General features: G+C 39.1%; 1 protein-coding gene across 1 annotated transcript in view; it reads right to left on the bottom strand.

Moving 5' to 3' along the window:
* Positions 1 to 714: 714 nt before the first annotated feature.
* Positions 715 to 13,265, bottom strand: part of mecom (MDS1 and EVI1 complex locus) — a 188,716-nt gene continuing 176,165 nt past the window's right edge. The window contains exons 12-18 of the mRNA XM_088346136.1: positions 12,707 to 12,873; positions 11,717 to 11,794; positions 10,281 to 10,450; positions 8,487 to 8,631; positions 4,658 to 4,903; positions 4,391 to 4,577; positions 715 to 2,209 (exon numbers count right to left, since the gene is read on the bottom strand). Of these exons, the coding sequence (XP_088202262.1) occupies positions 2,075 to 2,209; positions 4,391 to 4,577; positions 4,658 to 4,903; positions 8,487 to 8,631; positions 10,281 to 10,450; positions 11,717 to 11,794; positions 12,707 to 12,873 (1,128 nt within the window). The 3' untranslated portion in view covers positions 715 to 2,074. The remainder of the gene's footprint in view (positions 2,210 to 4,390; positions 4,578 to 4,657; positions 4,904 to 8,486; positions 8,632 to 10,280; positions 10,451 to 11,716; positions 11,795 to 12,706; positions 12,874 to 13,265) is intronic.

Raw genomic sequence — 13,265 nt, forward strand, 5'->3', positions numbered from 1 at the left:
TGTTGGCAAAAGTCTTATTCAGGACCTTTGGAATGTCCACTCCATTATGAAGTTGGCTTGCACCATTGCAAGTGACCTCATCAAATCTGCAGGACCCTCACTGACCCCACCAACAATGCCTCACCCCACACAACCTCATCAAAAGAAAACGCCCCGCAAAGCCCCTAAGAAAACTCAACATCCATTCGGGTAGCAAGTGCACTGTAAACGTCCCCTGTTATGCTCGAGACACCGGAGCCTGTGAAACTTCCCGCCCACCCCTCTCTTGGAGCTGCCCTGCAGACAATAGAGCTGCCTAGATCTCCCGGCCGTCACGTCCGCCTACGTCGGCTGGCGGCGGTGACGGAGAAAGGAGCTCTAGCCGGGAAGGCCGGCCGCATGGGATGAGACGCTCGTTGAAGGTTTGAGCGATGAGCTAGGTCATTGCATCTCCCCGCCTCATCCATCATGCCGAACAAACAGACACAAATGAAGAGGACGCATTCCTGCCTATCACATTCAAGACCACTTTGAAATCCGCAGTCCAGGGATCGAGAGTTCACCCTTCCGAGGCCATGGGACCGCCAGAAGAAAGCGCCAAGTGTGTTGGCATCATAATAATGTCCATGGGAAGGGGCCGCAATGAAATGAACGAACAGGCAAAATGTCTGCGAAAAAAAAAGGTAGTAAACCCATTTCCACATTGTAATCCTTTATTTAGTTGATCCTCCGCCTTTATTTCAATTGAAATGCATGACAGTTACATTGTAAAAAGCATGAAAACAAAAGTACCTCAATTTGCTGATTAATTTTTTTTAATCGATTATAAAACAAGGACATAAACAAAAAAATGTGGTCCCCTCAAAACGGGAAGATACATAAGAGCAGTCCGTTTTGTTTTTAAAGTTTGGCACATGAACTGAACGACACACGAGCTTGCAGACTTTAGAAAATCGCAACACAAATTTTAGCAGACCGACCATGCGCTTATGAAGAAACGTGGGTTGTTTTGCCTTTTAGTGATTTACATACTATTTTTCCCCCTTATTTCATTCTTTTTTTTACAATTTGATCATAAAAAACACTAATATAAGAATAAGGAGTGAGTTGTATGTTTAATACTATCTGGCACTCAAATGGACTCTACAAACCCAATCGAAGTCTGAAATCGGCCCGGAAACGAATCTGGGAGCAGTGCTATTCAGTAAACAAACTACAGTTTGTCAAGAAATAAATACAATTATCATCATACAGCCACAAACGACAACATTGACAACACCAACAACGTCAAAATAAAAAAATTAAAAACAAGAAATCAAACCAAATCATGATTGTCTAAATTAATCAAAGACACAAGAAGGGGAGAGTTACAAACTATGGTTATTTAGTGGTATTGTAGAATGGAATCAAAGGCAAGTGGAAAAAGACAAAATGCCCTTTACAGAACTACATTTCACTTCAGCACTGGCTACTTATCTGAGTAAAAAACTTTTTTTCACCCACTAAAATGACATTTTATTTATAACCTTTCAAAGATAACACAGATGACATGGGGTGCTTGATTTAGCTTTGCTATCCTTAATCTTTTGGGAAATTTTAGGATCAGGAGGCTTTTTGTTTTTGCCTTCCCTACATCAAGTGCATTTTTTTCTTTTCACAAGGAACACACAAGGACCCCAAGGGAATGAATTGCAAAGCAATTTGAATATACATTATGTCGTTAGACGTAAGAGATTTAATATTCAACCTGTTTTGTGTGAAAGGGGCAGTGAATACGGTCCATCAAAGACACATCAGCACTTATTCCATGTCTATATGGTGTGCAAATGAAGAATAAATACCACTATTATTACTTGAGATTTATCATTTCCTCCACGGTTGTAAAGGGAAGTCCATTTGAAGGTCTCAAAGGGTCATTTTCTTGAGGTTTTCTGGACTAGGGTCTACTAGGACCCTACTTAGTGTACAAGTCGCTCCACTCGGCGTTCAGAAAAAGGCCGTTATTCTGCTTAGCAGTCATTCCGAAACGATGTGAGGAAGACAGACCCTCGCAACAGTTTTTCCATTATTCCAGGGAATGTAATAGTTTGGGTCATTATACGTGGCTGAGGGACTGCAGGGCAGTGGATTCGGCAGCAGCCCGGGCAAGACTGCGCCACATAGAGGCTGGCGAGTGGGCGACAGGGTGGAGAGCCTCCTTTTCTGCCAAGGACAACATCATGGCATATGCCTAGAAAAGGAAAGACAAAATGTTAAGTTCCAGTCAAAACTTATCCAAAAAAAACCCCGCCTAGAAATGCTGTGTCCAACCGAGTGGGGAACTTGTCCTCAACGTTTTTGCTGCAGAACGCCAACGATGCCGTGCTCCTCCACACCTAAAACTGTTTTTAGCGGTGCCATTTTCAGGTATACTCTATGTTGTTTAAGTCATGTGCTTTCAGATCATGTGACCATTCATGATGGAGACTCCAAGAGTCAGATAGTGGTCACAAAGACGAGCACCTTCTTACTACCGCGCTAAAACATAACGCGAATGCTGTGTCATGCCTTTGATTTAGAAATGACAGCGCCGGGGCAACCGTAATGTGGATAGTGGTGCCAGATTGCAACAAAGACGTGAGAAGTCGTCCAGTGTTTACCATAGGGCGCCAGGGTTTCATTAGTCTGTCCAGAGTCTCAGTAGGCATTTTAAGTGGCAAAATACAGTAGTCTAACTAAGTGGTAGTGTTGGCAGGTACGTGTGTCTAATAAGTTGCAAGTTATAATAACCTCCTGTAAACCATCAAAGAAGAACCGGCATCCTGTCATAGCAGCAAACACACAAGCAGCGATAGTGATATTTCATACTGTTATTAACCAAATGACCGATATGAATATTACATTTTATTAACTCAAAAATCTTTGTGATGTGGTCTGTTTGTACGCGGATACGATACATAAAAATAGTACAGCATCGGTATCGGAACAACATCAGTTATTTTTAGTTTAAATAGATGACAAGCAGATTTTTGGGCATTAATTTCCTGTTTTGTTTACCATGCTTTGTGCGTGTGACCTTTTCGCTGTGTCATTGGCTTCCATAACTACTGTAAATATGATTCAATAGTTTACAAGGGCACACATCCATCATAGATCTAGCTTCTTGATTTTGCTCTAAAAATGCTCCAGATGAATGCGTACAACATTTTTTTGGGGGGGAGCATGCCCCCAGACCCTCATAAACTGTCAACCAACTAGGGTTTCACAAAATTCCATGGGAAACACTTTCACCTTTTTGGGTTTTTGTCAATAGTGGTTTCTGTGCTTAATGGACCATATTGCATTTGCTTGTCATCGTTCCCTTAACATTCCTACGTAATTTTTTACTCGCAAATATGGTCTCATGACATATAGGATATTCAAGTGAATCCATCCGTGTAAAATATTTACTCCAAAACACACAATAATGCCGACAGATAAGAAAAATCTGCCTTAAAGCATTCCTGCATCGTTTTTGTTTACCCCCATAATTCCTTTTTAAAAATAAACACACTCTTCAGATGATTACCAATACCAGTATGTCCGTTAGCTTCGGACCTTTCGCTTGTCACCACTCTCAACCAATTATAGGGTTTATTTTCACGGTCTGTCGCCTTCCTTTAGCCTAAAATTCAGGCAAGAATAAAACCCTTCTATTTTTGTGTGTTCCAACTCAGACTACTCAATGTAAGTAGCACTTTAAGTCATTATTTAAGTGTGGGCCAAAACTTCAGAGTGCGACTTTTCAAAAGAGACCAAAACTGTGCATATTCTCCTAACGGCTCAAGAAAAGCATTCAATTTACTTTGGGTATGTCTTTGTATGGGATTTTAGGTACATTTTACAACTGTTAAAGAAACTCTAGAGACCTGGGAATGACTCGATGATGAGGAAAGAGAATGTACAGTAGCGTTTTTGATGAATAACTTCCATTACCGTTCAATTTGGATGAACACATTGAGGACTTGGTTTGTAAGTGAGAAAGATGAAATATCATGAGAATCTAAAACAATATTGAATAAAGTACTGTCAAACTTAATTATTTACGATGTGTTTTTCTTTTTTTTTGTGAACTAACATTTAAATCAGCAAAATAATATGATTTGATTTATTCTATTAATTTGTCAGTCTAATCTTAAACAGCTTCATCAAACAAAATAAGGTACTGTACTACCTTGTGAGAACACAGTATAGTATATAAAAAGTAATGTAATCTGCCTACTAATAAGGATAAATATTATTGTTACTTGGCTGATCACTAGAATAAAGCAAAGATACCAAACAATGGCATGGTTTTTGCAAAGATAAAACTGGGTAATTTCCTGCAGTACACTAGACAAGGCCTTAGTATGGAACTAGAAGGATTTCAAATGCATTTGCGGGACATTTTTACCTGTGACTTTGATTTCCTATAAAGAGGCTGTTTAACAGCATCATTGAGCGAGGCCGTGGTAAACAATTGGCTGTCTTCATCGCCTTCTCCATCGCTTAACTCGCTCTCCTCAAGCTTGTGGACATCTGAAAAGTGGTGGATCTGCTCCAAAGCAGCGTAGCCACTTGCTTCTTCCTCCTCCTTATACCTAGAAAACAACAGACACAAATCAACATCAGCAATTGTTATGAAAAAAAAACAATCCTTTTATTGAGATATCAGATTTACCTCTTTGGAGAAATTGAACAGTTCTGGTTTAAGTTATTCGTCCTACTAAAGTCTATTCCTTCTTGTATGACGTCATCACTGTTGTCCCTCGGGGGCATCTCTTCTTGAGGGTTGTTTGGGGTGTCGCTTGGCTCTTCCCCGTCTTCATCAGCGGCAAGCTGGTCGACTTCCTCGTCTTCCAGGTTATGTGACCCACGCCTGGCCATTAGTTCAGGGTTTTCTTCCTCGAATAGGTTGTTATTGATCCTGCAAAAAACAAAAAACACGCCGTGTTTAGTAATTTTTAAATATCACCCTAGTCAGTTCCAAAAAGCAAATACCAGATTATAGGGGGAAGATATTAAGATCAAGCCTAACCACAAAATTGGGTTGGATTGGGCCTAAAATGTCTATCATTACATTTTGGTCAGGCTTCTCTCTCGCTGACCTTTTATTATCCGCCCATCATTGTTCTTTTTGTCTCTCAGCCTCACGTTGTATGTGCCATGCGTCTTAAGGACGTACTGCTGCTGTGGTTTATAGTCAAGTTTTCAAACTTTCAAAAATACGGAGAGCTTTAACATTTTTCTGTCAACTCTTATAAAAAATCAGTCACTGATGGCAAATAGTCGGTTAATGATACCTATGCAGACACAGGAATATAAAATATATGAATATTTTTACAGTTAGAGAACAGGCTTTTTCGGCTTGGCTCACCGAATTGAGCTGGCTCCTAAATGGCTAATCAGGTTGTTTTTGTGGCTGTAATCCACATATTACCAATTTGTATCTAACATTGTGCACAGGATAAAGTAAAAATGGGGGGAAAAAAGCAAAAACTACACAAATGGAAAAAAGAAACAAATGAAAAAGAATCCAATAAAAGGAGAAAAAAACAAGACAGAAGTAAAAAGCTGGGATAAAGAAACAAAATAATAAAAAGTAGAAGAAAAAAGACAGGTTTTTGGAGGTCCATTTCATTGTTATATTACTAATGATAATGTAACATTCAATTTTATAATCAAACTAAATTTTATAGTATGCATAAATATACTACTAACACAATATGACTAGCTCAGAAGTTTTTTTGTGTTTTTTTTCCCCAAATCTTAATAAATAAGATAAATAAGATACATGATCAAAATGGCAGGTAAAGAAAAATGTAACCAGCTCTTAGAATATTTGGGACATTGGAAAAAAAAAACATATTTTGATTTTACATATTATCATTAGACTTTCGACATTTAGTTTGGCCACTCATGATTGAGTGCTTCATTTTGGGTAAAACAAACAAACCTAAAATAATTGATCACATTTTGTACTATGCTTCCCAAAAATTCAGCACAGTGATAATAAAAATTGTCGTTTATTCAGGCCAACATTTCAAATAAACTAAGGTAATTCCCAAAAATTGGTCTAGTGGTTTAAAAAAAAACTAAACACAACACCCAGCCAAACCATACTAAACCAAAACAAAACTTATGATGTAATTCACACTAACACACATTGTTTTGTACAACATTTAGTTGTGTCTGTCAATCATCTGATCCAACATATTTGGATAGATACAGTAAATACACCGAAATCTGCTTATTTTTCCTTTCTTATTGGTTTTATCTGAGTTCATAGCTAAAGTGCATTTATATCTTGAATTTTTGTATGTTTGTGGAATGTTCTTCCAACAATACACCGCTTCTCTGTGTGTAAGAACAACAGTAAGTGACCTGTTGAACAAAGCAGCAAAGCAGGACACGGCATGTGAGACGGGCCAAAGCCTGAATCTCGTTTGTCATCGAAGCCTCGGGGCCCCTCTGGGCACAACAGCACCAACTTCATCACAGCAGCACTTAACTGGAGTGCTCAGCTTTTCTTCTTGTTTATCTTCCTTACCATCTAGTAATTATTTAATAGGCAAATATTTAGCTGACACTCCCATTTGGAAGTTGACTTATGAGTTCTCTGCCAGGCGCTCTATTCTGCGGATGGGAAGGAGAACCAGCTATCCAAACTGGAGGACTCTTAATTTTTCCTCCTGTCTCTGTGCCACGGGAAACCACTCTTTGCTAAATCACCTGGAACCCCATTCAGACAGATGCACAAATGATGTAAGAGATGTCTTTCACCAGATGTTAATAAATCTTGCACAAAGAGACCAGGAGACAGGAGTATGCCAAGCATATTTACACTGTTACTGGTAAAATTACATGATGTTTATATATTACATTTTGTCCATGAATCCATATCAAAATATTCCAATTTGTTTAGCAATTTCCCTTTATGGTGTTCCCCCTACTTGTGCTTCTTCCAGGGGTGTGGTTTAATATGTAAGTGTTTAACCAATCAGATTTCAGCCATTACATGTTGCCAGGTTCAGTAATCTGCCTGGAGGCCTTCACAAAAACTCCTGAAGGCTGTGTACTGTAAGATCAATGTTCGATAAAGCTGTGGGTCAGATTCCAAGTAGGCCAATCAGGTCTGCCATCAGGTCTTGGGAAATGCTGCCGGTTTTACAAACTGATTGGCTAGGGGATGGTAACGAACGTATCACAACCAAAACATGAAGAAAAAACTCCTGTGTACACTGCCTCGGTCAAGCGGACATATTTTTAGCCCTCAATTGAATAAACCCTCGCCAGAAATACAGGTTTGACTTTCACCATTAGCTTCAAAGGCAAAAGAAAATAACTTCTAGACTGAACTGAAACACACAGACAATCTTTGCAACAGAGTAATTGAAATACTCTTCAGGAAAGAAGGAGGGCGGATTTTTTGTACGAATAACAATTACTTTTGGTAAGCAAATGTGGCATTTTAATGAGATTATGATTAATGCTTTTTATATGTGTTGCGGTTTTATCTGCAAGTAATGTTTTATAGCGTTAAAATAGTTATTGAGAGTTGTATTTATTCAGCCTACTGAAGGCCTATGAATTGCGACTATAACGGGTTATTTTACGAACGTAACTCCCACAATGAACGAGTTCACTGCATTATTATTGACTATCGTTGCGAGTATCAATAACTTGTATCGATGCATTGATACAGATACCTAGTTTTGGTACACACATTACAAGTTGCTCTTACTGCATTGGTGGTCTATGTAGCCCTTTGGGACTTTTGTGATTAAGAGCTATATAAATAAACGTGCCTTGACTTATAGTGTTTTAAAGCGAGGCTTAACTTGGATCAAGTTAGTACGGGTCTGACAAGTTGGCATTTGTACCGTTTTAAACCCGTGTGACTCCTGAGGAGCCAACGAGAGCTTTGTGATTAAGAAAACATTTTCCCTAATTATGCTTTCAAACGTGGTAATTTGCTGGGGATGAAGTATCTATCAGAAGCAGTCAGAAGCACGGCGTTGTGAAAGGAAACACAGGCCGACCTACTGACCCCACCCCCTCTACCCTTTTCCTGTCTGCGGACATGTTGGTTCCAGATGTGGCTCGGCTCCCCCCTTAAGATTCTATTCCCGTATTCTCTACTCGTCGCTCTCAGAGGCCCAATCACAGAGAAGTCTACTAGATTCTTATCAGACGCGCAATCGGACCTGCGATCGCACCGACGCGGGGCGCGTGAAAACAAACTCCAAGAACCGAGCGGATTGCACAACTGCTATCTGACCCGATCACAGCTTCAAGAATTTTGCAAAATGGGTAAACGAACTTGCATGGACTGAGACATCACCTGATTTAATGCATGAGAAAATTGCAATCTCCTTAAACGCAGACACACATGACTGCTCTTTCAACAGTTTGCAATTACGAAGATGGGCTGCGTTGATAGCAAAACACAAAGACTGTTTTCTCACCCACGAATAAAACAAGAGCAAAAATGTAAGAAATCTATTTACCCTTCTTCAGAAGGGTCCGGTGATGTTTGGCTTTGGCCTGTGTTGCCGATGAAATTTCTTATTTCGTTGAAGTAAGAGTCTTCTTTGTCGTCCAAAATGGCGCTGCTGCCATCGAGTTCTGACTGTGGAGAAGACATTGCGGTGCCTGTGATAACAAAAACACAATAAATATTCGATATATCCTGGGAAATCTCAGGAGCGAGCTCAAGCACACGTAAAGAGAGAAAAGAAAAACAAATTGTATGTTTGATAGGTCTGCTAAAGATAACATATTCCAAGTAGAGTGCAATATGAGCTATTCTAGGGCTGGAACAATTATTCAACGTTGTCAACAAAAAATAAAAATAGAAATAGTCGACAGTTAATCCCATTGTAAACTATTGTCGAAAGACAATTTTTTTCCAACAGAGTGAGGCCTCACACACGATTATAATCTCTGCTGAGAGTCACTCATGCACATTAGCATCCCTGTCTTGAGCGGTAACATACAGAAATGATGGCATCAACAATTTGTACACATACCAAAATTCTAAAGTTTGGTAGCGTTTTAGCCTTGATACAGCCTATAAAAACACTTCTTGCTAAATTTGGGACGCAGACCTTGAGGATAATAGCAGTATCTTGGTGATGCGCAAACATTTATAGATAAATCATGTCAGTAGTTGAACGAGTTCTATGTTTGGTCAGAATTCTGTTTTGCAATCTCAGAAATGATCAAACAATGTCAAGAAATATGAAGTGAATACTGTGTTTTAAGTCAATCACATAGATATATGTTGTCTGACCGATACTGGTGGAATGTGAGGTTGGGGAGGGGGGGTGTTAGCTTGCATGGGCGCATCAAAGGTTGCCATGACACCACCACCACAGGGGGTCCGCCCCTGCCTGGAGACCGGAACCGAGAGCTGGTAAGCGTCTCACCTTGCAAGGACAGTCTGAATTTGGACAGCAAGAAGGCAAGAAGGCATATCCTTACAATAAGAACTGTCTGGTCCTGACCAAGTCTCAGCTCAACAAGCAGCCAGAGGACCTTGCTAAGTCAGCAGCCAAGCGTGATCAAGCTAGCGGCCAAACCGGTGGGACAAAGCTAGCGACCTCAGAGAAGCCTCAAGCCACCAGCAGTCAACCTCTCCTCCAACACTCTGCATCCTGTGGTCCTCGTCCTCGTGGGTCTCAAGCCTACCAGGATTCCTAATCGCTCTACAGCTGAGGACCTAAAGACTGGACTGTCATCTTCATCAAAGTAGAACTTTGCAGAACATCTCGTGGTTGCTAGGTATTGGTATTGGTGTGACGTAAAAGGGGAAACTCACAACTTCTAGTTTTGTCTTTGTTTTATTTCCTTATTATTGATTTGTGTTTTTATTCAAGCCTCTTCAGTAGATGATTAGTATAAGAAAAGTCCAGAAATCCAAGAGTGTGTGTGTCTTGATTCGAATATATCGAACTATCAAAATGGTAAAAAGAATTTACCTAAAGTGTGTGTAGCCACCCTTCAGAATAACTAAACAAGGCTTTTCATCTGTTTTCCTGACATAATGATCTAAAAACGTATAATGTGCTCCAAAAGGCGAGACGAGTTTTGAAAAGAATAAACTCGGCACTCTATTTCAATTGGTCAATAAATTGTTAAAATAATTTATTTACCACCCATATTCGCTACATTATCAATGAAAAGGCAATTCAATTCAATTGCTGGTTATTGAGCAACTTAGATGATCAATCCAAGATAAACTCAAATAAAATATTCCGGTCCGTAACATCAGACCTCTTCATAATCGTTTCGATCTTTACCAGAAAGGTTCCCGTTCTCGTGCTTTTTGAGGTGACGATCCAAATTGGTTTGTTGACCGAAGCATCGATCGCACAAGTGGCACTTAAATGGCTTCTCCTTGTTGTGAATGTTGCGGATGTGCCGTTGCAGGTTGGACGAAATGCTGAAGGATCGGTCGCAGTATTTACACCTGCGGGATGCAAACACATGTTGGATACAGAAGAAAGTCTTTGAAGCGATTCAAATTGTTCTGAGAGAGTCAAGACTGCCTTTCAGATGAAAATTACACAAATGCAGTCCCGCGGATACAGACGTGATGGAAGAGCTCGTTTTTGCAACAGGATTGCCTCTTATCTCCAGCCAGCTCAATAAAACTACATTCTTCTCTCACTCAATGAGCACCAAACAGATTGTGTTCCATCTCAGCAAAATTACTCTCCCTGGCCAAGTTTCTTCATGCAAAATTATAGAAGATTACATCTTTTCTTCTGCTGGAATTAGCTGGCTCGATCGGCCTTCCCTCAGGACCCCTGCGGTTATCACCGTTGCAAATTACAATAAACTGCGGTGATGTTTAATGGCAAGCTAGTGTGCTGACCTGGGCAGTTCTTTTTTTTTTTGCTCCCCTGTGGTCAAAAGGCCTCCGACAATTTTCAGGCCAACATTCCTGCATCTAAGTAACTACAAAGCTCAGTTCTGGCTCATTATATTAATGAGGTAAGCGAACTAGAGTTGTTGTTTGTTCTTTATTGTATATGAATATAAATATCTAGAAAATAGTTTGTCAGAGAAGCCCCTAGTGTAACTGATACGTTTATTACACTTGTTTCTGTTTTTAATACTGGACACCTGCAAAGGAGATTGCATAGAATACCAGGTTGATATTTTGACTATTACGCACTGTTTACATCGGGTGTGGGCACATCTTTTGAGCAAAAATCTTGACAGAGGGGCCGGGCCAGGATGAAAAATATGATTGATTTCATTGTCTGGATCTGATACTTAAGCAATGCATAAAGACAGATCACATTTTTCTCATTCTTATTAATATACATATCTAATATTAATTTGTTTATTAATACACCACACCATCGTATTGGAACATAAGCAAAGTCATATTTTATGCTTTTTTTATTTTGTTGTGAAGTTGTAGGGTTGTAGTACCACTCTAGTCAGGCAGAGGACACTATGAGACTGTTTTTATGTGTATTTTTGCTTATTGTTAATGTATTTGACACACATTTTTAATGTTTTGATTCATAGAATATTTTGTTGTTTTGTGCGCTGTTTTTTTATCCGTCCAAAATTACATAGTTGAATGAAGTGGAGGAATTTTCAAAATGTTCTGTTAAAAAAAATAGATTAATCTATTGATTGGAATATAGTTATTAAAATACTGGTTGCAGCCCTACACATAACTCAATAATTCATCCAAAGAAGACACGGAGAGTCTTACCTGTAAGGTTGCTCCCCGGTGTGGGTCCTGAGGTGGCGTGTCAAGTTTGCAGAACGTGGGAAGATTTTTCCACAGTATCTGTACAAGATATACATAATGTCAGCAGTGTTTTGGTAGTTTTTGAAAAAAAAAAAAAAAAAAAAAAAAAAAGAAGACAAATACAAATTGTAGAGCGAAAACACAAAGAAGGTAAACTTGTTATGTGTTACACAAAATAACAAAGTGATAAGAAGATCATTTAATGTTTATTCTCTTTATTGTTTTTATTCTGTTTTCTTACAATAAGAATGGGATTTTGTTTTGACTATAGAACCAGAGGTGGGTTGTAACGAGTTACATTTACTTGAGTAAGTTTTGGGACATTTATCACTCTTAGGGTTATTTTTAAATCACTACACTTTTCACTTTTGCTTGAGGATATTTGTGAAAAAGAAACTGTTACCTTACTTTGCGACATTAGGCTACATTAAACCCGTTATCTAATCCTTTTACTGGGAAAAAAAGTTTGGGATAATAACTGGAAATAAAAGGTTTTTGGGTCAGTTTAAGAGGTTTCTTTAGTATCGGGATTTCAATGTTTGCAATTGAGAGCCAGCATCCTGAATCTTGATAAAACAAAATATCAAGCACATATAGGCACATCTTATGATGAATTTCAAGTAATATTTGGGTTTGAAATCCAACAGCCTTGGTTATCAAATCAATAGTATAAAACAGGTGTATTTGCAATATGTCAATAAAACATTAAGATGCCGTTGTTAACTATCAAAACACAACATGCAGTGAAAGTAAATTGTTAACGTTATAATACTAAAACGGTAATGAATCGTTTTATTTATAACCTTTCGCTCGGCATTGCACACACTTCTGACTGCACTTTCTCAATTGTCACTGTAGAAGCTAGTCACTAAGTACTGAACCAAATCGTATCGAGCTCTTCTTCCTCCTCTTATTACAGGGTAATAACTCTTCAGAGTGGACCAAAGTTACCTGCAAGTATAACGCTCCTTGCCCTTGCGTAGAAGCGTCTCTGGAAGTGTGGAAGGTGGAGCTCTAAAGTCGAACATAGAGGGGACGGAGCGCAACAGGTCGCCAGAGTCTGGCTTCAAGGAGCCGAAGGTTTCAAGCTTCTCTGCCATGTTCTCGATAGCTGACATCTGAATGAAGTCAACAGAAAGACGAGACCGGATGAGTGTAAAACATAAAAGGAATGGACAAAGCATGGTCACCAACGTTTTGAGAGTCAACAGCTACTTCTTTGCTACTAATAAGTCTAAAATGGTACCAGTTACATACTGTATGTATTTCTGAAATATCAACTGTTATCGAGTCATTTATATGTTGGTAACATGTTATTATGTTATTACCAGATTATAAGAAACAGATCTGAAACAGACTCATTCAAACACACAAAATAAGTTGTTTTCTTGATAGGGCATGAGGTGATAACATTTTGAAGAATGACACTCTGTTCTTCCTGTTCTTTTAAAATTTGGGTTGCATGATGCGATGGGTGAAACAGACACTGCAGTGAAGCGGAAAATAACAA

Source organism: Urocampus carinirostris, chromosome 10, assembly GCF_059441175.1.
Source record: "Urocampus carinirostris isolate Australia breed hairy pipefish chromosome 10, RoL_Ucar_1.0, whole genome shotgun sequence".
Lineage (NCBI taxonomy): Eukaryota > Metazoa > Chordata > Actinopteri > Syngnathiformes > Syngnathidae > Urocampus > Urocampus carinirostris.